General features: G+C 34.9%; 1 protein-coding gene across 3 annotated transcripts; it reads left to right on the top strand.

The window, feature by feature from the left end:
- The first annotated feature begins 18248 nt into the window (after positions 1-18248).
- On the top strand, positions 18249-24568 carry LOC149949723 (uncharacterized). Of its 3 annotated transcripts, XM_090169283.1 has the most exons (3): positions 18266-18355; positions 18619-18711; positions 23958-24568. In XM_090169283.1, the coding sequence occupies exon 3, from the start codon at positions 23972-23974 to the stop codon at positions 24422-24424; it is 453 nt and encodes a 150-aa protein (XP_090025409.1). In that variant the 5' UTR covers positions 18266-18355; positions 18619-18711; positions 23958-23971; the 3' UTR covers positions 24425-24568. The 3 variants fall into 3 exon arrangements, with proteins under 3 accessions (XP_090025410.1, XP_090025409.1, XP_090025411.1); XM_090169284.1 differs by lacking the exon at positions 18619-18711 and having other exon boundaries at positions 18249-18355; XM_090169285.1 differs by lacking the exons at positions 18266-18355; positions 18619-18711 and adding an exon at positions 21786-22827.
- Positions 24569-25546: the final 978 nt, after the last annotated feature.

Below are 25546 nucleotides of genomic sequence, written 5' to 3'. Positions count from 1 at the left end.
TGGTAATGTCTTAAAATCCAAGGTATAATATATCCTATGAATACTTTAGTCCAAATATTCTTGTTATAAAATATCTTAATATCAAAAAAATCATATCCCATGGATTTCCATCATTGGTCCCAAATATCATTGTTTGATTAAATTTCAATATCTAAAATAAATCATACATGGATATCCACTATTGGTCCAAATATCGTTGTTAGGTTTTTATTATTTTTAGACAAAATACGTTAATTTTATAATAACTTAAGTTACGATTTTATTTCACCGGAAAATATCCGTTTGATTAATAAGAACTTAAATCAAGAATATTGTAAGTCTACCTTGTTCTATGAACAGTTTTGGATTTTTAAGAAATTTTAAATGGTTTAGCTTCTTCACTATATCGATTAAATATGCAAATAGTTAATTAAAAAGTGAAATTTGCTAGTTTTTATAGGGAGATTTTCAAGATATTAATTGTATTTGGCGGGTTTTAAAAAAATTATTAAGTATGAAGCTTAAAATTAATTTTAAAATAATAAAAATATTTATAGAAAAGTTTGTAATTAATAAGAACACTTGTTATAAATTTGTGGTTTGTAGGGTAAAATTTCGGTACAAAACAGTAACATAGAACACCGGAATTTTGTTCTCGCGAATGTTCTCAACATTTCACAGCGAAATATTTAATAGAAAGCAGGCAACGCTGACCACAGCAATTTCTTTTGCGCCTCATGGTCGTCGTAGATCTTTTGCCATTTAAAGTTGTAGATCTACCGTCGTAGCCATTTTAATTTAATAATATCACGGAACATATCTCAGCCAGATAATTAAAAGTAAAACATAATTTTTTCCAATTTGAAGAATCATTGACTAATAACTTAACCTAATTTACCTGTTAAACTGCAGTTTCAGCACACCAGGATTTTTAACCCTACTCATCTACTGAAGCCTGAGGTACATATAGTAATTTCACTGTTGTTAAAGAAATATATTTCCAAGGGTCAAGATTGTTTTCCCTACTTACACTCCTGACAATAATGGAAGCCGCTCTTTTTGCGCTGTGGTACTAGAGCTAATGTTTGATTAATTTAATCAAGATTACAGTTAATTTTTCCTAGGAAAAGATTTCATTTTAACACTAGTGACAATTAAGACATATGGATTTAGATAATCACAAGACGCTCTTTTAGCAGTAGAACAAATTTTAGTCTAAATTAATCAAGATTACAGTTAATTTTCCCTAGTATTAAAAGGGAAATATATTATGTAGAACCATTGATTGGTCCAGGGAGTATGAGAAGATTTTCGAATTAGCAACCCAAGAAACATGTATTTATACTACTTATGACAATTAAAGCTCCTTTACCAACAATTTAATTTAAAATATTTATTACACGTAATTCCATTGTGGTCCGCTTAGTACATATTTTAATTAAAAGTATTGTTTTAATTAAGCTTTAGGTGGCAGTATAAATTAGATTATTGAAATTTCAGTTGGGACCACAAGTTTTGAATACTTTAATTTTAATAACGAAATATCACTTCATCTTGTTTGAAGACGAACTTGCAACAAGTTTAGCTAGGCAGGAAAAACTAAATAAGCTGATACTTATACAAATAATATTACGTAAATATAATAATAATTTTCATATGAAAGATAATAATGAAAATCCTCTGAATATTTTAGAATTATTAAAAACAATTTCACATAACCCACGCTAAAATTTAAAAGATCTTACTGACTGGTTTCGTCATGCCCCAGCAAAGGGCTGAAAAACAAGGCAATTAATCGAAGTGAAAACTCAGACAAAGGTTAACGGTAATAGTAAGTGTAGGGAGCTGTTGGCTCGCGTGACATGAAGGGCTGGTCACTACCCTCCTACGCAATGTAACCCAGCCACCTAATTAAAGGCATTAAAAGTCACTCGATGACTTGAACCTAAGTAGACGCCTAGCTGATTATTTCTGTTTTTACTATTATTATAATTATATTTATATTTATAACAATATTTTTAAATTCGACATCTCTTAGATATCTGTAAATATCCAAATGTCTAGCTTTAGATGTAAATCACATATCCTGAGGATGTATAAGCAATATCTACATATCCAATGTTGAATGTAACTGGAATTTGAATGGGATATAGAATTCGATGACATTTATGTTGTATTTATGAAATTTGTAATCTTATCTGCTTGAAGAGGGCGCATCTACAGTTCTTTATAATTTGGATACCCACGTTATAACCAATATCCAATGTTATATCCCAGAGACGGTTGCTGAGAGCAATTTTTTTATTCCGTACGTGTCCAGCATTAATGCGGTGTAAACACCCGCTTATGGACGTTGTGGCATAGTGGCCCTGAAGCAGCCAATTTGTTAGGATCCTGGCTCATATGGGATAGTGGCTACTCCCTAGAGCCTTGGTTAACGAGACCATTGCCTCATCGAGAAAATAAAACTTAGAAAAGAGAAGTTGAACCATGGACTCAGTAAGGCTGGAGATTTATCGAATGGCTTGATTTCCCATCACCCTTCATTGTAAATTATTGCGTCAAGTGAAACAAATATTATATCAGTTCGTAAAACATTCAATAGTCAAGAAATCGCAACCAAGAATAACTTTAGTTTTCTACCTATTGATTAACAATTATTATCAACCTAGTATTTTTAATAACGAATTTCAACCTTTCGTACATAAAAGTAGAGCAAATTTGCTCATGGTGTAATCACGATACTAATGGATCAAGGACTCTTTATCGATGTTCATAAAAAACTTTAAACTCATCTTAAAAGTGATATGTTTCGTGTCTCTCGTGGTTGGTTCGATAATGTTGGTATTGCTCGATTATTTTCAATTGCTTTTTCCCCCAAAAAAATATTTTTTTTCAATGAAATTATTTTTTTCAATGGAATAATTGTTATTTATAACTGGTAATAAGGGCCAATTGAAATAAAAAAATTAAAGAGCACCAACTTTGGAAAACATTTTGGGTAAATGAACGCATGTCTTAGGTCAACAGACAAACAAAAACCTAAGATAAGAGAAGGGCGTATAATAAAAATAAATACAACATAATAACTGTGAAAATTATTATATTCTTTTGAAAACAAGAGGTAGGTTATTAATAAAAAGGAACTATTATATGTAATTAAGATATTTAACAAAGATATTGGTTTTATATGGTTAAAATAGTAGTTGGAACAGGTTTAGTATCAGAAAAAAAATCAGGAGAAATAATATTTTTAGCAGGTACAGGAGTATTGTGAATGTCAAGGATAATACTAATTGCATTATCTAATGACTGGAAAATGTAATGGCTAGTTGGGCTTTTTGAGACCGTTGGCCAGCCATTTCAGTGAGTTTTGAGCCCGAAATGTCATACTTGCTTTTCTGATTATTCACAACTGACTGTGCTGCCTATGACTGTGCGGTTTTTACAGTAGATAAAGGTTTCGGGGCTCTAGAAGTTCACCCTTTGTTACCCATTTTTGGTTTGTGACATGATTATTTTATATGTATACTAGAAAGGTTTAAGTCAATTTTATAAATATGATTCAGATAATTGTATCGAGTACGCATTAATTGACAATCCAGGGTTGCCACATACTTACTCGTCATCAAGCCCTGAATTTCCCTGAATATTGCGAGGGATTTTTATTGTAAACGTTTTAAAGCCGAAAGTAGTAGATTATCCACTTTACTAATATTTTAACTTTCAAAGGTTTTTGTCAGCAAATTTAATTTGCATTACTGTAACCTAATTTTTCCCGAAAATGTGGAAAGCATGTATTTGTCGCCGATTGTCTTTTTTTCAAAATATTAAAAACAATAACAGATTTGGATTTGCTTTTTGAACCGGGAATTTTCTCATCAGTTTCTTTTCGCGGATAAACATGAAATTTTGCTCTAAGTTTTGATGTAGGTATAGAAAGAGGATATTATATTTCATTACCAATTGCTCTAATGTTTATAATTAGTGTAGACGAATAAATCAGTTAAGCAAAACCTTATTAACCAATTCCCGGATACTTTTAAGCCTATTTCCTTCAACAGACTCATTAATTCTAATTCTACCACGTCTTTTCATTGAAAAAACAATAACGCCACTGTCACCACCAACACTCGTTGAGGTATTCTAAGGACAAATCCGAAATAGAGCCGCGTTAATTGTGTAAAGTTGTAAGATTGGTATTGGGTGGAGAAGTATAAGAAATATTTTTAATTGTGCATGATTTTCTAGCCTTATATGAAAATAAATTAAAATATCCGCTTCGTCGTTTCAGAAGTAAATTTTAGCCAGGCACGAACAATGAACCTGGTCTCTAATTTGGCTACTTGTAACACCTCTTTTTATGCCTTTAAAGCTATTTCACCTATTAAACCACATAACACTTACTCAAGTTAACTCAATTTCAAAAATGTATTTGGACCTAGGCAGTTTTCTACTTATCCCATAACTAAATCGGGTGCCTTACATTTCACTAGATTTTCGAAATCAATCCACTTTTTCTTGTATTTGAGCTGTTTAATGCTGCGCCCACCCATGCAACCACTTGGGTAATTTCCGAGGGGCAGATCACTTTGTTACAGGGTGTCCTAATAATCATGATTAAAAATGTAATCATGATTTCATCATTTTTAATCTTTTTACAGTCAAAGGTACAAATTTCATTTTTAATCTTTGTACAACCAAAGGTTCAAATTTCATTTTAATCTAATCAAGATTTAATCATACGAGGGTGTCCTAATAATCATTGGAGTGATCTACCCGTCGGCAATTTCTCAACATTATGACTCATTTTGTAGGTGTCCCGAATTTCCATTTCATTGTTAACAATTAAGGCCTAATTTCCAAACCGTTCACAATTGTTTTAACTACCGTGGCACAAATATTTGGTTGTCTTCTCCTCTCTTTAGTTTGTTTTTGCGATATTCTTTATAAAATCTCAATTAACGTAGTTAACTTCTTAACCAAAAAACGCGGAATCAGTTCTTTCATTGAAAACTCTTCATTTACGAAAACGCGAAAACTTTTTAAGCACTGCGATAGAAATTTACGAAATAATAAACTCATTGTAAAATTTAGATAGTTTCTAAAATGTGTCTGAGCCGGGTCCTTAATTGGTATATTTACTAATTGAGATAGCGTTATTTCGGTGAATATATGTACAATAGTTTGTATAATAATAAACACAATAAATTGGGTTTTGCGCTAATATTTACATATTTAAAATCTTGCTTAACCGCCACCCATTCTTAATCACAGAAATATTGAAAATTATTTACAATCACTTCTTGGAAATTAAGAATGGTTGTCATATTAAAATGTGGTAAAGGTCGGTGCACGTCTTTTGGCTTGATAAAAGTTCGTAGGGAAAGAGTGATTTTACACGCCGGTATAAAAGCCCTACGAAAATGGTAAATTAAGGTTGACCTCAAATATATTTGAAATATAGGCATCTCCGAATTCTACTTCGATATAAAATTGCAATCCGAAATGGATTGTACTTAAACCAAGTACAATGTAAGCAATTAATGTTTCAAGCGATTTCATCAAAGATTTGTGGTCCAAATGTCTTGATTCCACTTTGATCCAAATTAAGACATTGAATCAAGGCTTTGTCGTAAGTAAATTTGATTGAAAAACTAAAATAAATACTCGAATTTACAGAAACTTTGCCTAATATTACGTAAAGTAAGATGGGTAAAAGATAAACATAGTTTTACTTTTGTTTGAAGAGCTCCAATAATTCCTAGCCATGTTCCGTTATCAGCTAAGCTTCCGAATGGAGAATTGGCCATATCCACAACTGTATAACTAAAATGGATTTTTAAGAATCAATCTGGCATTAGTATGAAAATTTTAAATAAAATATCTTATTTCATTCTAATATAATTTTATTTTTAAAACTTAATTTTGAAATAATCTAAATGAAATTTGGTGTTCATCAAAATATTTAGACCCCTCCTCTCTACGTAACAAAGATTAACACTTCCATCGTTAGAAAAACCTTACCCCCTAAATAACGTAACAAATACTCTGACTAATGAGAAAAAATATTGAATAGTTTTTGTATACCTTAAATTTATTTTAAATTTGTTTCTAGTGTAAGATTACGATATGTCACGTAATATATTGCATTGACTCATGTTACATTTTGTAACACTTGTACGAAGCCTTCTCTTTCCTTACTGTGTTACGTTGTTATCTCAACCAAAGTTTATTTTCGCATACCATACCTTATATTGCAAACCATTGCCAACACATGAAGAAGCTTGGGTTCCAATCCGGTGACGTTAGTCAATGATCCATTTGGTAGCTTGTCAAATGCCATAATAGCTGTAGCCGCCTAAGATTAGATTGCAGTTCAAATTATTTATAATTTCATCAGTTACAAAGTATCGATATATACCTTCACTGTACCGACATAAAAATGATTTCCAGCACATTTAGAAAAATTAGAATTCATTGTTGTCACTTTAACAATCAATTGAAATAAATGATCATATTAGCGCTTTCTTCATCAAGGGCTTTTCAATAATCGTTAAAAAGTGCCATTTTTATTTTCGTTTTCAGAAATATTTTTTCATCTCTCGAAAGCGCATCTCAGTTCTAAATTGGAAAAACCAATTATCATTGCTTGCAAAATCTAGCAGGTTCAAACGTTGCCTCGACGTTAAATAGTTGTTAGTTTTGTATTGTAATTTTTCTAATGGCAAAAAGACAGGTGTCTAACGCTGCAAGTACGAGCAAACCAAAAAAAATACAATCGATTTAAGACACTGTTGCTTCTAAATAATTTCTAATTTTCCGATGACCGAGTAAAGTACCTGATGTTTAAATAAAAGGCGTTGTCAGCAAATAAACACGGAGGGATGTTTTAAAAAAAATCCTATTCTTCTTTAAGATTAGGAAATGCAAAAGAATTGTTTTGTTCCATTGTTCCGATAATGTGACCCACAAACCTGAGCACATAAATCAATTGCCCTCGACTTTTCTTTCCAAACCACGGATTATGAAGGAAAAATTAAAATGCCACGCCCTACTATTTATTTTAAGTTTGTTGCGGGAAATTTCGCCTCTTCGATCCTTTGTTATATCCAAACAATATCCGATACGCCATCTACTGACATTTCCGAGAAGCCTAACCCACACGCCAGTCATTTTGAAAATTTGGGGTTGAAAGCTAGCTTTAAAAATTTAGAGAATAGTAAATAATACGAATCCTTCATTCAATCATTAACCTTCATCTTTTTTATATACATTAATTTTCGTATTTCATTTTATGAAAGAGTGTCTAAACTCTAAATGAACTAAAAGCTAAGTGGTGTTTAATTTACGTGGGCGGTTTTGTGAGACACCTAATGGCCTAAGCGTATGCTAACAACCAAATCACATTCTAGATAAATATTTTGATTATTACACTAAATTTTACAAGGTATTTATGTATTCGCAAACATTGAATGCAAATCCCAGAAAACATTCGGCCGGGGGCGTGCCAACGTTTTCTACGAGAGCGGGGGCAAAAACAATATTATTAGCAAATACCTTGTTAGATAGGCTGCGTCCGAAAAAATGACGAGAGAATGAAAACCAATAAGTATCCTGAGCGAACTATAACTCTGCGCAAAGCCCTAACCAAAAGTAGCGGGGGCAGCGCTTCCGCTGTTAAATAAAAATGGGGGCAAGTCACACCCGCTGTCCCCGTGGTTGGCACAACCCTGCCTTCGGCCCATTTCTAGTTTTCATAGGGACATACAATTAATGAAGCTCCAAATAATGCTAAAAATATATACCAATAGAGAAGATAGGAAGATGTACGACGGTCATAATACACACAATCCTTCTAATGTGTTAAATTTGTTTGAGCTATTTGTTACTTTTGAACGGCCTCCAATAAGTGCCACACTTATTTGTTGCTTTTGGTCATATTAGAACGGCTTCCTATAAGTATCACACTTATTTGTTACTTCAGGTCATACGTTGTAAGCATCGCGTATTACTCCGATAAGTGTCACACTTATTTGTTACTTTTGGTCATATTAGAACGGCTTCCTATAAGTATCACACTTATTTGTTACTTCAGGTCATACGTTGTAAGCATCGCGTATTACTCCGATAAGTGTCACACTTATTTGTTGCTTTTGGTCATATTAGAACGGCTTCCTATAAGTATCACACTTATTTGTTACTTCAGGTCATACGTTGTAAGCATCGCGTATTACTCCGATAAGTGTCACACTTATTTGTTACTTTTGGTCATATTAGAACGGCTTCCTATAAGTATCACACTTATTTGTTACTTCAGGTCATACGTTGTAAGCATCGCGTATTACTCCGATAAGTGTCACACTTATTTGTTACTTTTGGTCATATTAGAACGGCTTCCTATAAGTATCACACTTATTTGTTACTTCAGGTCATACGTTGTAAGCATCGCGTATTACTCCGATAAGTGTCACACTTATTTGTTACTTTTGGTCATATTAGAACGGCTTCCTATAAGTATCACACTTATTTGTTACTTCAGGTCATACGTTGTAAGCATCGCGTATTACTCCGATAAGTGTCACACTTATTTGTTACTTTTGGTCATATTAGAACGGCTTCCTATAAGTATCACACTTATTTGTTACTTCAGGTCATACGTTGTAAGCATCGCGTATTACTCCGATAAGTGTCACACTTATTTGTTACTTTTGGTCATATTAGAACGGCTTCCTATAAGTATCACACTTATTTGTTACTTCAGGTCATACGTTGTAAGCATCGCGTATTACTCCGATAAGTGTCACACTTATTTGTTACTTTTGGTCATATTAGAACGGCTTCCTATAAGTATCACACTTATTTGTTACTTCAGGTCATACGTTGTAAGCATCGCGTATTACTCCGATAAGTGTCACACTTATTTGTTACTTTTGGTCATATTAGAACGGCTTCCTATAAGTATCACACTTATTTGTTACTTCAGGTCATACGTTGTAAGCATCGCGTATTACTCCGATAAGTGTCACACTTATTTGTTACTTTTGGTCATATTAGAACGGCTTCCTATAAGTATCACACTTATTTGTTACTTCAGGTCATACGTTGTAAGCATCGCGTATTACTCCGATAAGTGTCACACTTATTTGTTACTTTTGGTCATATTAGAACGGCTTCCTATAAGTATCACACTTATTTGTTACTTCAGGTCATACGTTGTAAGCATCGCGTATTACTCCGATAAGTGTCACACTTATTTGTTACTTTTGGTCATATTAGAACGGCTTCCTATAAGTATCACACTTATTTGTTACTTCAGGTCATACGTTGTAAGCATCGCGTATTACTCCGATAAGGGTCACACTTATTTGTTACTTTTGGTCATATTAGAACGGCTTCCTATAAGTATCACACTTATTTGTTACTTCAGGTCATACGTTGTAAGCATCGCGTATTACTCCGATAAGTGTCACACTTATTTGTTACTTTTGGTCATATTAGAACGGCTTCCTATAAGTATCACACTTATTTGTTACTTCAGGTCATACGTTGTAAGCATCGCGTATTACTCCGATAAGTGTCACACTTATTTGTTACTTTTGGTCATATTAGAACGGCTTCCTATAAGTATCACACTTATTTGTTACTTCAGGTCATACGTTGTAAGCATCGCGTATTACTCCGATAAGTGTCACACTTATTTGTTACTTTTGGTCATATTAGAACGGCTTCCTATAAGTATCACACTTATTTGTTACTTCAGGTCATACGTTGTAAGCATCGCGTATTACTCCGATAAGTGTCACACTTATTTGTTACTTTTGGTCATATTAGAACGGCTTCCTATAAGTATCACACTTATTTGTTACTTCAGGTCATACGTTGTAAGCATCGCGTATTACTCCGATAAGTGTCACACTTATTTGTTACTTTTGGTCATATTAGAACGGCTTCCTATAAGTATCACACTTATTTGTTACTTCAGGTCATACGTTGTAAGCATCGCGTATTACTCCGATAAGTGTCACACTTATTTGTTACTTTTGGTCATATTAGAACGGCTTCCTATAAGTATCACACTTATTTGTTACTTCAGGTCATACGTTGTAAGCATCGCGTATTACTCCGATAAGTGTCACACTTATTTGTTACTTTTGGTCATATTAGAACGGCTTCCTATAAGTATCACACTTATTTGTTACTTCAGGTCATACGTTGTAAGCATCGCGTATTACTCCGATAAGTGTCACACTTATTTGTTACTTTTGGTCATATTAGAACGGCTTCCTATAAGTATCACACTTATTTGTTACTTCAGGTCATACGTTGTAAGCATCGCGTATTACTCCGATAAGTGTCACACTTATTTGTTACTTTTGGTCATATTAGAACGGCTTCCTATAAGTATCACACTTATTTGTTACTTCAGGTCATACGTTGTAAGCATCGCGTATTACTCCGATAAGTGTCACACTTATTTGTTACTTTTGGTCATATTAGAACGGCTTCCTATAAGTATCACACTTATTTGTTACTTCAGGTCATACGTTGTAAGCATCGCGTATTACTCCGATAAGGGTCACACTTATTTGTTACTTTTGGTCATATTAGAACGGCTTCCTATAAGTATCACACTTATTTGTTACTTCAGGTCATACGTTGTAAGCATCGCGTATTACTCCGATAAGTGTCACACTTATTTGTTACTTTTGGTCATATTAGAACGGCTTCCTATAAGTATCACACTTATTTGTTACTTCAGGTCATACGTTGTAAGCATCGCGTATTACTCCGATAAGTGTCACACTTATTTGTTACTTTTGGTCATATTAGAACGGCTTCCTATAAGTATCACACTTATTTGTTACTTCAGGTCATACGTTGTAAGCATCGCGTATTACTCCGATAAGTGTCACACTTATTTGTTACTTTTGGTCATATTAGAACGGCTTCCTATAAGTATCACACTTATTTGTTACTTCAGGTCATACGTTGTAAGCATCGCGTATTACTCCGATAAGTGTCACACTTATTTGTTACTTTTGGTCATATTAGAACGGCTTCCTATAAGTATCACACTTATTTGTTACTTCAGGTCATACGTTGTAAGCATCGCGTATTACTCCGATAAGTGTCACACTTATTTGTTACTTTTGGTCATATTAGAACGGCTTCCTATAAGTATCACACTTATTTGTTACTTCAGGTCATACGTTGTAAGCATCGCGTATTACTCCGATAAGTGTCACACTTATTTGTTACTTTTGGTCATATTAGAACGGCCTCCGATAACTGTCATACTAATTTGTTACTTTTGGTCATATTAGAAAGGCCTCCGATAACTGTCATACTAATTTTTTAATTTTGGTCATATTAGAACGGCCTCCGATAAGGGTCACACTTATTTGTTACTTCAGGTCATACGTTGTAAGCATCACGTAGTACTTCGATAAGTGTCACACTTATTTGTTTCTTTTGGTCATATTAGATCGGCCTCCAATAAGTGTCACACTTATTTGTTACTTTTGGTCATATTAGAACGGCCTCCGATAAGTGCCACACTTATTTGTTGCTTTTTCATCATATTAGAACGGCCTCCGATAAGTGTAACACTTATTTGTTACTTTTGGTCATATTAGAAAGGCATCCGATAAGTGCCACACTTATTTGTTACTTTTGGCCATATTAGAACGGCCTCCGATAAGTGTCACACTTATTTGTTACTTTTGGTCATATTAGAACGGCCTCCGATAAGTGTCACACTTATTTGTTAGTTTTGGTCATATTAGAACAGCCTCCAATAAGTGTCACACTTATTTGTTACTTTTGGTCATATTAGAACGCCCTCCGATAAGTGCCACACTTATTTGTTACTTTTGGTCATATTAGAACGGCCTCCGATAAGTGTCACAGTTATTTGTTACTTTTGGTCATATTAGAACGGCCTCCTATAAGTGTCACACTTATTTGTTACTTTTGGTCATATTAGAACTGCCTCCAATAAGTGTCACACTTATTTGTTACTTTTGGTCATATTAGAACGCCCTCCGATAAGTGCCACACTTATTTGTTACTTTTGGTCATATTAGAACGCCCTCCGATAAGTGTCACACTTATGTGTTGCTTTTGGTCATATTAGAACGGCTTCCTATAAGTATCACACTTATTTGTTACTTCAGGTCATACGTTGTAAGCATCGCGTATTACTCCGATAAGTGTCACACTTATTTGTTACTTTTGGTCATATTAGAACGGCCTCCGATAACTGTCATACTAATTTCTTACTTTTGGTCATATTAGAAAGGCCTCCGATAACTGTCATACTAATTTTTTAATTTTGGTCATATTAGAACGGCCTCCGATAAGGGTCACACTTATTTGTTACTTCAGGTCATACGTTGTAAGCATCACGTAGTACTTCGATAAGTGTCACACTTATTTGTTTCTTTTGGTCATATTAGAACGGCCTCCTATAAGTGTCACACTTATTTGTTACTTTTGGTCATATTAGAACGGCCTCCGATAAGTGCCACACTTATTTGTTGCTTTTTCATCATATTAGAACGGCCTCCGATAAGTGTAACACTTATTTGTTACTTTTGGTCATATTAGAAAGGCATCCGATAAGTGCCACACTTATTTGTTACTTTTGGTCATATTAGAACGGCCTCCGATAAGTGTCACACTTATTTGTTACTTTTGGTCATATTAGAACGGCCTCCGATAAGTGTCACACTTATTTGTTAGTTTTGGTCATATTAGAACAGCCTCCAATAAGTGTCACACTTATTTGTTACTTTTGGTCATATTAGAACGCCCTCCGATAAGTGCCACACTTATTTGTTACTTTTGGTCATATTAGAACGGCCTCCGATAAGTGTCACAGTTATTTGTTACTTTTGGTCATATTAGAACGGCCTCCTATAAGTGTCACACTTAATTGTTACTTTTGGTCATATTAGAACGCCCTCCGATAAGTGTCACAGTTATTTGTTACTTTTGGTCATATTAGAACGACCTCCAATAAGTGTCACACTTGCTTGTTACTTTTGGTCATATTAGAAAGGTCTCCGATAAGTGCCACACTTATTTGTTACTTTTGGTCATATTAGAACGGCCCCGATAAGTGTCACACTTATTTGTTGCTTTTTCGTCATATTAGAACGGCCTCCGATAAGTGTCACACTTATTTGTTACTTTTAGTCATATTAGAACGGCCTCCGATAAGTGTCACACTTATTTGTTACTTTTGGTCATATTAGAACGGCCTCCGATAAGTGTCACACTTATTTGTTACTTTTGGTCATATTAGAACGGCCTCCGATAAGTGTCACACTTATTTGTTACTTTTGGTCATATTAGAACGGCCCCGATAAGTGTCACACTTATTTGTTCCTTTTGGTCATATTAGAACAGCCTCCAATAAGTGTCACACTTATTTGTTACTTTTAGTCATATTAGAACGGCCTCCGATAAGTGTCACACTTATTTGTTACTTTTGGTCATATTAGAACGGCCTCCGATAAGTGCCACACTTATTTGTTACTTTTGGTCATATTAGAACGGCCTCCGATAAGTGTCACACTTAATTCTACTTTTGGTCATATTAGAACGTCCTCCGATAAGTGTCACACTTATTTGTTACTTCAGGTCATAAGTTGTAAGCATCACGTACTGCTCCGATAAGTGCCACACTTATTTGTTACTTTTGGTCATATTAGAACGGCCTCCGATAAGTGCCACACTTATTTGTTACTTTTTGTCATATTAGAACGGCCTCCGATAAGTGTCACACTTATTGTTACTTCAGGTCATACGTTGTAAGCATCGCGTATTACACCGATAAGTGCCACACTTATTTGTTACTTTTGGTCATATTAGAACGGCCTCCGATAACTGTCACACTTATTTGTTACTTCAGGTCATACGTTGTATGCATCGCGTATTACTCCGATAAGTGTCACCCTTATTTGTTACTTTGGGTCATATTAGAACGGCCTTGAAAAATGACAGAGATAAATTCGCGTATCTATGTTTAATAAAAGCTGTTGGTTGGGTGGTAGCACTGGTAGGTATTTCTCAGTTTTCTGACGCTTTTCGCGCGTGCGTTACGGGCGCGCGGGTCGCGTGGCATTTTTTACGTACGCTGCGATTCGCGTTTTCGTATCGAGTCGGCTTTGATTTCCGATTTGGGTTTTAAATTTTTTATTACCAATTTTCAAAAGTGACGCAAATGTCAGTTTCTAAAAATGCTCAAAATCTGTCGCCCCTGAGAGATGGGCTGTCCCAACATGCAATACACCCGTAATTTTCTGTCGTTCCACGGCGGGTTTCGGAGGAGGGGGGATCATATGGTGTAGTTTCAGAAGGCCTGTGAGTTTCGGAAACGGGGGGGGGGGGGGGGAGTCGGGATCCCGTTGCCGTTATGCATCAGCCATTGGATACAGGGGGTTGAAAGGGGTACAGGGTTTTTTTTTTAAGATTGCGAGTTTGAGTTATCATTGCGGGGAAAAGAGGGAGGGAGGGAGGGAGGGCCTTACTGGGGTGGTTCTACTATGGGGAAAAGGGTACCACGGTATTTATCACATGGGAAAAAGGGGGGTGGGTACCACGGTAATTATCACATGGGAAAAAGGGGGAGGTGGGTACCGCGGTAATTATAACATGGGGAAGAAGGGAAGGAACGGTAATTGGCACATGGGGAAAAGGGGGAGGGGGTACCCTGGTAATTATAACATGGGAAAAAAGGGGTGAAACGGTAATTATCACTTAAGGAAAAAAGGGAGGTAGGTACCACGGTAAATATAACATGTGGAAAAGGGGGAGGTGGGTACCACGGTAATTATAACATGGGGGAAAATGTTAGGAACGGTTATTTCCACATGGGGAAAAGGGGGAGGTGTGTATCACGGTAATTATCACATGGGAAAAAGGGGAAGGTGGGTACCACGGTAAATATAACATGGGGAAAAGGTGGAGGTGGTTACCACGGTAATTATAACATGGGGAAAAGGGGGATGTGGGTACCACGGTAATTATCACATGGGAAAAAGGGGGAGGTGGGTACCACGGTAATTATAACATGGGGAAGAAGGGAAGGAACGGTAATTGGCACATGGGGAAAAGGGGGAGGGGGTACCCTGGTAATTATAACATGGGAAAAAAGGGGTGAAACGGTAATTATCACTTAAGGAAAAAAGGGAGGTAGGTACCACGGTAAATATAACATGTGGAAAAGGGGGAGGTGGGTACCACGGTAATTATAACATGGGGGAAAATGTTAGGAACGGTTATTTCCACATGGGGAAAAGGGGGAGGTGTGTATCACGGTAATTATAACATGGGAAAAAGGGGAAGGTGGGTACCACGGTAAATATAACATGGGGAAAAGGGGGAGGTGGTTACCACGGTAAATATAACATGGGGTAAAAGGGGGTGGGTACCACGGTAATTATAACATGGGGAAAAGGGGGATGTGGGTACCACGGTAATTATCACATGGGAAAAAGGGGGAGGTGGGTACCACGGTAATTATAACATGGGGAAGAAGGGAAGGAACGGTAATTGGCACATGGGGAAAAGGGGGAGGGGGTACCCTGGTAATTATAACATGGGAAAAAGGGGGTGAAACGGTAATTATCACTTAAGGAAAAAAGAGAGGTAGGTACCACGGTAAATATAACATGTGGAAAAGGGGGAGGTGGGTACCACGGTAATTATAACATGGGGGAAAAGGTTAGGAACGGTTATTTCCACATGGGGAAAAGGGGGAGGTGTGTATCACGGTAATTATCACATGGGAAAAAGGGGAAGGTGGGTACCACGGTAAATATACCATGGGGAAAAGGAGGAGGTGGTTACCACGGTAAATATAACATGGGGTAAAAGGGGGTGGGTACCACGGTAATTATAACATGGGGAAAAGGGGGATGTGGGTACCATGGTAATTATCACATGGGGAAAAGGGCGAGGTGGGTACCACGGTAATTATCACATGGGGAAAAAGGGGAGGAACGGTAATTATCACATGGGAAAAGGGGGGAGGTGGGTGCCACGGTAATTATCACATGGGATAAAGGGGAGGTGGGTACCACGGTAATTATAACATGGGAAAAAAGGGGAGGAACGGTAATTATCACATGGGAAAAAAGGGGTAAAGGGTGCCACGGAATTTCTCGCATGGGTAAAAGGGGGAGGTTGCCTTACTGCGGTGGATCGACTATGGGGAAAAGGGTGCCACGGAAATAATCCCATGGGAAAAAAGGGTTGGGGGGCGTACTGGGGTGGAGTGCCTCGAAACACACAACTAGCTGATGGCCCGCCTGTAAGGCGGGCTTCTCGGCTAGTAGTCTCTATAACCACGCGTATTTCCAATGTTGGAAGTTGAGGGATTACGTATACACTGCCCAAAAAACCTTACTTCGAATTAAAACAAGGAAACAAAAATACATTTTTGTAATATAAATAGTGTACCCGTGTTTAGGTGCTGATTTGCTCAGATTGTTTATTATTAGTAGTTATTTTAGTTTAAAGAGTGTAATTTAATATTTTTAATAATATTTTTGGAAATACTACTGAAATTAAATACTATTATAAATAATTATAATTGAAAAATACAGCAATTCCAAAATTCTTAGTTATTTTTTTGTAACGAGATGGCGTTGGGAGCCCAAAATGAATTAAAATGACAATTCACCCATTCAAATTAAGAATTTATTTTTTAACCCGACAATACCAAGAGGTGTTGAAAATATTATATTTAACCTAAAAAATTTGAGTTCTAGTGGTTTTGATAATATTAATATAAAAATGCTAATAATAATTAACCAAAATATATCAACACCCCTTTCCCACATTATAAATTTATCTTTATTAACGGGCACGTTTCCTACAATCTTTAATTAATAATTTTGGTTTAAATAACTTGTAGCGATGCATACTGTTTTTTGATCTAGATATTTTCATTGGAGGGCAATTTATAGAATTAAGAAGGTTATTTTGAGCTTTGGATGTAGACTCTTCATCGAGATCATAGTAAAATTTAATCTCTTGTTTCGGAATCTCTTGCCATTTCTAAATTTAAACTTGAAACTTATATCCGTGGTGTTGCAATTCGGCTGGTATTCCTGTAAGAAAATATTTATTGATTTAATTGTTTTTACACTGATATTAAAATATTGAATTCACCCGTAATCAAATAAAGATAACATAACCTAGAATATTTATTTTTTTCTTAAATGAAAGTTTTAATAATAATATTTTCAATTTTATGATGGAATTCGATAAAAAGATAAAATGTTTACATCTTGATTTCCTCTCATCGAGCTACCATAGGCAGCCCAACAATTGACTATTATTTTGCGAAATAAGTAAGAAATTAATCACTTTTATTCTTAGCTATACGCCACCAAAGTGCCAAAACTTTGTTGGCCCTACAAGGCAAGTTTTCAATTAAGACGTTAATTGGTTAGGCACCGCCTAGTTTGAGAGGTCTATAGCACAGTGTTTTTAAATTTCCCGAAAGCGTTACAATCAAATTAATACACCAATGTCACGATCGGTATATATATGCATTTCGTAAGAGGAGAGGAAATAATTAAGACGCACCCCCTTAGGCCTAAACGACGCCAAAAATTTAAGCGTATTATTTATGAAGAAAGCATATGCAAATAAGTTTAAGTTTTAAATTTATAAATTGATTTAAAATTGTAATATTCATCACCTTTCTCCTACAATACCGACCTGCAAAAGTAGTGACATTGGTTTTATTTTTGCTAATAGCCTTGGAATGATACTACGTAATCAAACAACTTGTATTTCACAAAGCGCAATTAATAAATTATCTGAAATTCTCAAACGTTAGTGCAAAACGAAATAAATATTTTCCATTTATTGGAATTTAATTAATTTATTTTGAATTTTTTTTATCTTTAAATATTTAAATATTAAATTTTTGTTTCGTAAAATTAAATATATTTATCTTAAACTAATTTGAATTTATTTTAATTTTTACTTACTTTCTTTTAATTTAATAACTTGGAATTTAATTTAAACTTAATATTTTCGATAATAACCCCTACGGTAAAAAAACCGGGCATTGTACAGGTATTTGAAAAAACAGATAAGAAAATTAGAGGAAATAAAATCGCCATTGAAATTCTTCTTGATTAATAAAGCGAACAATAAAACTGGAGTGGATGCAACACGCTTACACTCGTTATATTTGATAAGATACGGCTCATTTTTCGTACGTAGATAATCCAAATATTATAAAGTTAAGGGTGAAAACAGAACACTAGTGTACCTCTGCGCTTAATGGAAATTACTTCAGCGTGCGTAGGAGCTAGAGAAGAATTTTATATCGAAAACAAATCTGGTATGTACTTATACATGTTCATTTATAGCTAAACAGGTTTTTGGGAAAGAGGAGTGAGCTACGAATGTTTTAGTACCGGCTTTTTCACGTGTTAAATCATAGATGGTTCGTTATAGTTGGAGTTTTCAGTTAAATTCCATCTAGAATTAACTTCATGTAAAATATAAATATAAATATAAATATATAGTTAATTATCAAAATAATTTTCAAGGACTCTTCTAAGTTAAAATTTCTTTTTCCATCCGTCTAATGGAAACTTTAAGAAACAATCCAGTTATTGATTCTGCAAATGAGCCTGACCCGTTAATTCGATCAAAGGCTACTGGGCATTCACGACTCTAAGCGTGTGATATCAGGTATCGTTGTTTTTTTCGCATTTAGCATCACGGTGATGGGCATTTTTGTTTAAAATTATTTCACCTCACTCATTGTTCATTAAAGTTTTATTTGTTAAATGCTTCGCCCTACTTTTCCGTAATTTTGAGTTTTTTTTGTGCGGTTATTTGGTTTCTTCTTTTTTTCGCGGTTATTTTGCGTCCTCTTTTTTTCAGGCTTTTTGTGTCTTCTTTTTTTCGATTTTTCGCGGAAATTTTGTCTTTTTTGCGGTTATTTTGTTTCTTCTTTTTTAGGCTATTTTTTTTTCAAATTTTTGCGGTAATTTTGTTTTTTTTTTGCGGTTATTATGTTTCTTCTTTTTTTCGAGGCTATTTTGTTTTTTTTTCTATTTTTCTCGGTAATTTTATCTTTTTTTCGGTTATTTTGTTTCTTCGTTTTTTCGAGGCTATTTTGTTTTTTTCTATTTTTCGGGGTAATTTTGAGTTTTTTTTTGCGGTTAATTTGTTTCTTCCTTTTTCGCGGCTATTTTGTCTTCTTTCATTCGAGGCTATTTTGTTTTTCTATTTTTCGCGGTAATTTTGTGCCATTTTTCGAGTTTTTTCTTTTTTCACGGCTTTTTCGTTTCTGCTGTTTTTCGGAGATATTTCGTTTATTCTGTTTTTCGGGGTAATTTAATTTCTTTTTTGTGGTTATTTCATTTTTTCTGTTTTTCGGTGTTATTTCATTTCTTTTTTTGTGGTTATTTCATTTCTTCTGTTTTTTGCAATTATATAATTTCTTCTGTTTTTCGAGGTTATTTCGTTTCTTCCATTTTTTGCCGTTATTTCATCTTCTATTTTTTGCTTTTTTAATTTAGGTTTTTTCGTTTTTTTTTTTAATTTTTCGCTTTTTTTTGCGAATATTTCGTTTCCTTTATTGTCGCTTCTTTTTTCCTGGTTATTTCGTTTCTTCTTTTTGAGGTTATTTTCATGAAGCGCTTCTCAAAAACTGAATTAACTTGACGTGAATGTAATGAAACAATCCGTTTCATAAAACAGTCGTTATTTTTTTATAAATAAGGCTAATACCCAAGGCACCACCTTAGGCCTAAGTCATCAAGCGACTTTTAAAGCCATTAATTCAGGTGGCCGGGTTACAATGCGTATCCCATGTTGCAAAATCTCGCTGATTAACCGTTTTTAAACGGTTGAGAAAAAGTTGCAAGGTAAACGTAGATAGTACCTAGCGCGATGACCGCGGTGATTAGACGTTTTTTGTAACGTATAATTAAACGTTAATATATATACAAAGAATAACCAATTATCAACGTTTTTACCATCAACGTATTTGAAACGTTTATAACCCAACGTATTGAATACGTTACAACAACGTATTTAAAACGTTTTCGTTAGTAATTAAAACGTTTTCTTAACTAAATATATACGTTTTAAATAACGTTTAATTAACCATTTTATCTACGTATAATTATGACTAAAATTATCCACGTAGAAATTAATATCATCCATTTAGTTTGTAATGCCATAGTTTCTAAATAAAACGACCAGAATAACCTTAGAAAGAACTGCTTTATTTATTTAAAAAAAAATAATTTCTTACATTTTTTTTCAAAAGTTAGAACTTTATAACAACTTTTAGGAAATTAGCAGATAAGTTAAAAAAAAATTAAAATTACCTTTCACTTTTTAAACATGAAGCATATAGTTTGCTTTTAATATCAAGAACCACTTCAAGAGAGTAAAAACTTTATCACAACTCTTAGCTAGGTAAGTCTTTTTTGATCAATGCTTTAAAAATGAATTAAACACTTACAATAAAATATTCTAACAGAGATTAACATCAGGTCCCAAAACTATTTATATGCCACTCACATATGCATGGAGTAGATTTTATCACAGCTCATAGTGGACAACTAATGTTTCTTAATGGCGGCTTTGACAAGTTTAAATGTAAATGCACCATAAAACGCTATATAAAACAGTTACCACCAATGTGTGGTACCTGGTTTGACTAGCTTCCTAATACCTCATCTCAGAGAGTAAAAACTTTATTACTACTCTTCTAAGTTTAATTAATGTTCTAAAGTGGACTTAGAAAAGTTACCGCATCATATTTAGCAGAATATTCTGCGCTTCATTATCATCAGTTTCTGCCTTACTGATTTGATCGCTTGTAGCTGTTGAAGATAAGACTGTGGGAGAAGAATCTTTAGAGGAATCTACCAGATGCGTGACCGACTTTCTGTTTTTAATTCTTGTTGCCGAAAACTTGAGCCAGTCTTTAATTACATTATGAATTTTAAGCTCTTCGCTTTCAGCAAATGATTTGTTCGAACGTACTGCAGCTAAAAAATTTGATTTAGTAATCATTTATTTATGTTTAGAAAAGCCTTATATTACCAACAACAACATCTGTTACATTAAGGGCCTAGAAACTCTTCTTATTATTGTGCCCAGCCCAGTTACAAAAAGTGCCAAGGTTATCAGTCATAAGAGATTTCATTACTATTCTAGTACAATCCTTAAGCGATGTACCACCTAGACCTCCAAGATAAGATACCTAAAACAGAAGTAATTTATAGGTACAAATATTATTTTTATAATCACGATTAGTTATTTACCAACTGATCTCGTTTGACACTTGAACTAGCAAACTGTTCAATTGCATCTAATTCTTCTTTAGTGTTTGCAGGTATCTGCAACTCGTACTGTTCTAAATCCCATTTTGAAAGTTTTGATTTATCAATAACAAGTTTGTTGACCATATTCGAAAGCGTTTTAATTTGGCATTTAAGATACTCTTGATTTCTCAGAATTTTCTTCGTAGCTATAATTTGACGAAAAATATATACATAAATAATTCACTAATATACAATTATTGTGTCAAAAATGTTTCAACATGTAGTAGCCTACTTAGAGCCTATTAAGACTCGATTATAGCGTATTTAAATCATATAAAGACCGATTAAATAATTAAGAAATATTATTCTAAACACAGCTAAGCTTCCTAGAATACAATTAATCTTGGTAGATATACCCAAGGCTTTTAATTCTATGCTATAAGTAATGAAGAGTGGTCTTTTCGCTCTCACAACAATTAACTATCAAAGAAAATTATTTAAAAGATTCTGTTCCCTGTAAAAGGCTACAAAAAAAACCACCATGGCTTTCCCTTATTATCAATAGTATTATCACATTTGTTGTTTTGGGAGACCAGTGAGATAGAAGAAGGCAAAACATTGTTCTCAACTATAGTAAGAAAATTGAATATGAAATAATCTGCAAAAAGCAGGACATTTATAAATATTAGGCATGTGTGAGTCCGGATTTTTGGTTTTCGAGTCGAGTTAGAGCACAACAGTCATTGGGGGTCAGGCATTTTAACGTTCGAGCGCCGTTTGTCTCTTGTATCTTCGTTGCCCGAAGGTTAAGTTCGATAACGAAGTAGGAAGTAACCTACAGCACAGCTTTCTGAGCCAAGTTTCCGCTTGAAGTACGCCTTTGCGACTACTACGAGGTGATTCCCGCAATTTGACGCTATCCTCGTTGCCAAAGGTTACCCCACAGCCGTTTTGCTAACTCCAGAAACAAAACTACGCCTTTGCGGCCACTATGAGGTAACTGACTCCTTAGTTCTCGTTTTTTCTCCTCACCGTTTCTTTCCGATCGGATACCATATAGCGCTCGTTCGTTTCAGATACGAGGTAACCCTATCCTAATATGTTTTCGTTTCCCCTTTCCCAGGAGAAGGCAACGAAGGAAAAACTAAGTGTAGTTTTAGAACAAATTGTAAGTGTGGTCAAGTCCTGTTATCCCATACGTTTGGGAGACATAGAACGTGGCGGCGGTGTTGAGGATCATCAACTACGCCTTCCCCAAAGGGGGGTAGTCAGTATATTAGAAATATTCGTTTGCTTTGTTTTATTGATTTTAATTTATGTGATACATCTATTATACTATATTTGATATTCATTTGCAATTTGTACTCCCTATAGCAGACCAGCTTAATGAATAACGGTTTGCTATAACGCAAACCTAATTACACCATGCATTCATACTGCCATTAGAATGCGCTAGTTGGTGTGGCCTTAAAACATCGCTCAACCATGGACAAACGAAATGAACAGTTCCACAGTCCCCGTATGAATTTCTGAGTTTGTTTTCCAATGTAAAAGTTCATTTAGTGTGAATATGCTTATCTAAGAAAAGATCCACGTTTTTCATCAAAATGTATGTGAACCATCCATAGACGATTGTGAAAATGTAACCGTGACATGTAGCAGAGAGCATAGTGAGACACAAATGGGCAATATCAATTTTAAAGGTCACGCTTGATAATCAGCTAGGCTAATACCCAAGGAACCACTTTAGGCCTAAGTCATCAAGCGACTTTTGAAGCCATTAATTAATACGTAGGAGGGTGGTGGCAAGCCCTGCATGTCACGCGAACCAACAGCTCCCTACACTAACTATTACCGTTAACCCGGGGAACAAATCACTTAATTATAACCTTGGTAATGCTAAATAATAATAATCAGGGAGTTTTTTACCAAGTGCACCACCTTAGCGACTTTTAATGTCTTTTAATAGTACGGGTAAAAGAGGCCCAAAAAGGGCTATTCAACGGCAAAATTCGTCCCACTTGCTATGTCGCCTAAACATTCCATTTGAGGATCCGAAGAGTCCGCAGCGAATTTTGCCGCTGAGCTACCCTCTTTTACCCGTACTATAATCAGGAGGTCGGGTTATAATGCCAGGCCAAAAACACCAGGTCCGTGTAGGGAGCAATAACTAAGCGTTAAAACCCAACAAGTTTTTATGGAAAGGGAAAACTGAAGAAATGTTCCGAGATATCATTCAGTACCACAAGCTGGGATCAAGCTTGCCTCCTCTATAATGAGCTGCGTAATCAAATAAGTACCGTGTTTGCTATAGGCTTCTACATCAATTTTTGCGGAGGAATCAACTCTTCGATAAAGCCATATATGTTCCATTTTTTCCCAGATTTTAAAGTAAAATGCCTCGTACAATTGTTACCCGGAAAATTTTGGAAAGTGACCTTTCTTCATAATAGAACGATTACACGCGCTACGAATCGATTTAAACGTAACGTGCATCAGCTTTCACAAAACCTGGTGGAATAAATGTGAAATTAAGTGACCTACTATAATTATGAATTTTAGCCTCATTCATTGTGTTATTCGTTAAAATAATACAATAAGTATTTTAAAAAATAATTATTATAATATTACAAACAAATTTATTTTTAGGTTTCAATTAAATAATGGAGATAGAACACAGTCCCACTGAAGTTTACGCCGTCAATTCTTACTTGAATACTGTGCCAAATATGCTGAAGCTGAAAGGAAGCGATCTGAGGCAATTCGTGGACGAGGTGTTTGACGCTGATCAAAAGACATACCACAATCTCAGACTAGGACTCCCAGAAGATGGTGACACTGTTGTTTGGAACGAGTTCTTTGAATGCAGCGAAACTTGCTGGAAACAAAGAAAGGAAATTGTGGTCAATTCAGACATTCTACCCAAAGACAAAGAGTGTTCTATTAGTTCCATTATAGTGCTCGACGTCTATGACGACGGCTATAAGCCATTCGCGAGGGTCAAAGAGGGTGGTTTGCACCGCAATCACGTTAAAGTTAAAATTTCTTCCAGACCACTACTGGGCTTCGCTATCAGAACAGTCGTTACTGCCAAGATTTTTAACAAAAAACGTTAACGACGATATATTCTACATAATGTTTTGTATTAATTTTCTATGTATAAATTGTACATAATTTTTAAATACATGTGAAACGCGAGTTGGTTACCAATGGAGAATATAAACATTAAATTAAATAATAAAATTATTTTAAAATCATTATTGCCCTGAGTAATATCTTAATTACTTCGGCTAATTTGACCTTATATATATGAACGAAAAACCTCGTTAGCAAAAATTTCATATTAGCAGCTAAGGGGGTTTTAGCCCTACATATGGATGCAATGGTTCCACTTTTTTGGACTATCTCTGTTCCGGATCCGGTTCCGATTCCTAAATTTTTGCTTTATCGGTTCCGGTTAAGGTTTCGGTTCTTAAATTTTTAATTTATCGGTTCCGGTTCTCAAAATTTAGAACCGATCGGTTCCGGTTCCTAAACGGTTCCTATACGGTTCCAGTGTGTTTAGTATTAATTAAAGTTAAATACACAAGCAATTCAAATGAAGTTAAAGAGAAATAAAATCCACCACATTTATTTATTTTGATAATAAAATTTGTTTTTGATAAATTATATTTTAAAAATAGTAGCTTTCTCAGTGACGTAGCAATGGGTTCGGGTTCCTATCGCGAAACTGTTTTTTGGGTCCCTTATTATCATTAAGGCCGAGTCGCGATTATCGCCGTCTAGAGTTAGGGCTAACATGTATCGCCTTCTACAATTAGATTTAACACGAACTTGCGTGTTAAATATATAAAACGCTGAAAATGGCTTTAAGCCCTAAGCGAATCGATTAACATAAATCACGGCAATCAGCGTCTGGAGCATTAAATCAAAGGTTCTGGTAGAACTTGGAAGTCTGAGCTTCAGACTCCCAAGTCCGACCAGAATCACGATTTAGATGACTTAATGTAAAATAATTAAAAAAGTTATTGCTACTATTCTCTCGTAACGAACTCACGTAAGCGCGTTATTTGTTTTTTCAATACAGTAGAAGATTTCAACTGACCAAAAAGTTGAAGGGGCAATAACATTAGTTGCCTCTATTTCTATGACTAGTTTTGATTTCAGTTGAGTATATCGTTCCATATTATTTCGTTCAACGAGCATTTTAGATTTTCTAGACAAAAACTACCCAGGCC

Source organism: Leiobunum rupestre, chromosome 3, assembly GCF_980474605.1.
Source record: "Leiobunum rupestre chromosome 3, qqLeiRupe1.1.hap1, whole genome shotgun sequence".
Classification (NCBI taxonomy): Eukaryota; Metazoa; Arthropoda; class Arachnida; order Opiliones; family Sclerosomatidae; genus Leiobunum; species Leiobunum rupestre.
Note: the sequence above shows the minus strand (reverse complement) of the source record. Positions and strands in the feature narration are given on the sequence as shown.

Coding starts and splice junctions, on each gene's coding strand:
- LOC149949723 (XM_090169284.1), top strand. CDS start 23,972: ATGGAGATAGAACACAGTCCCACTGAAGTTTACGCCGTCAATTCTTAC.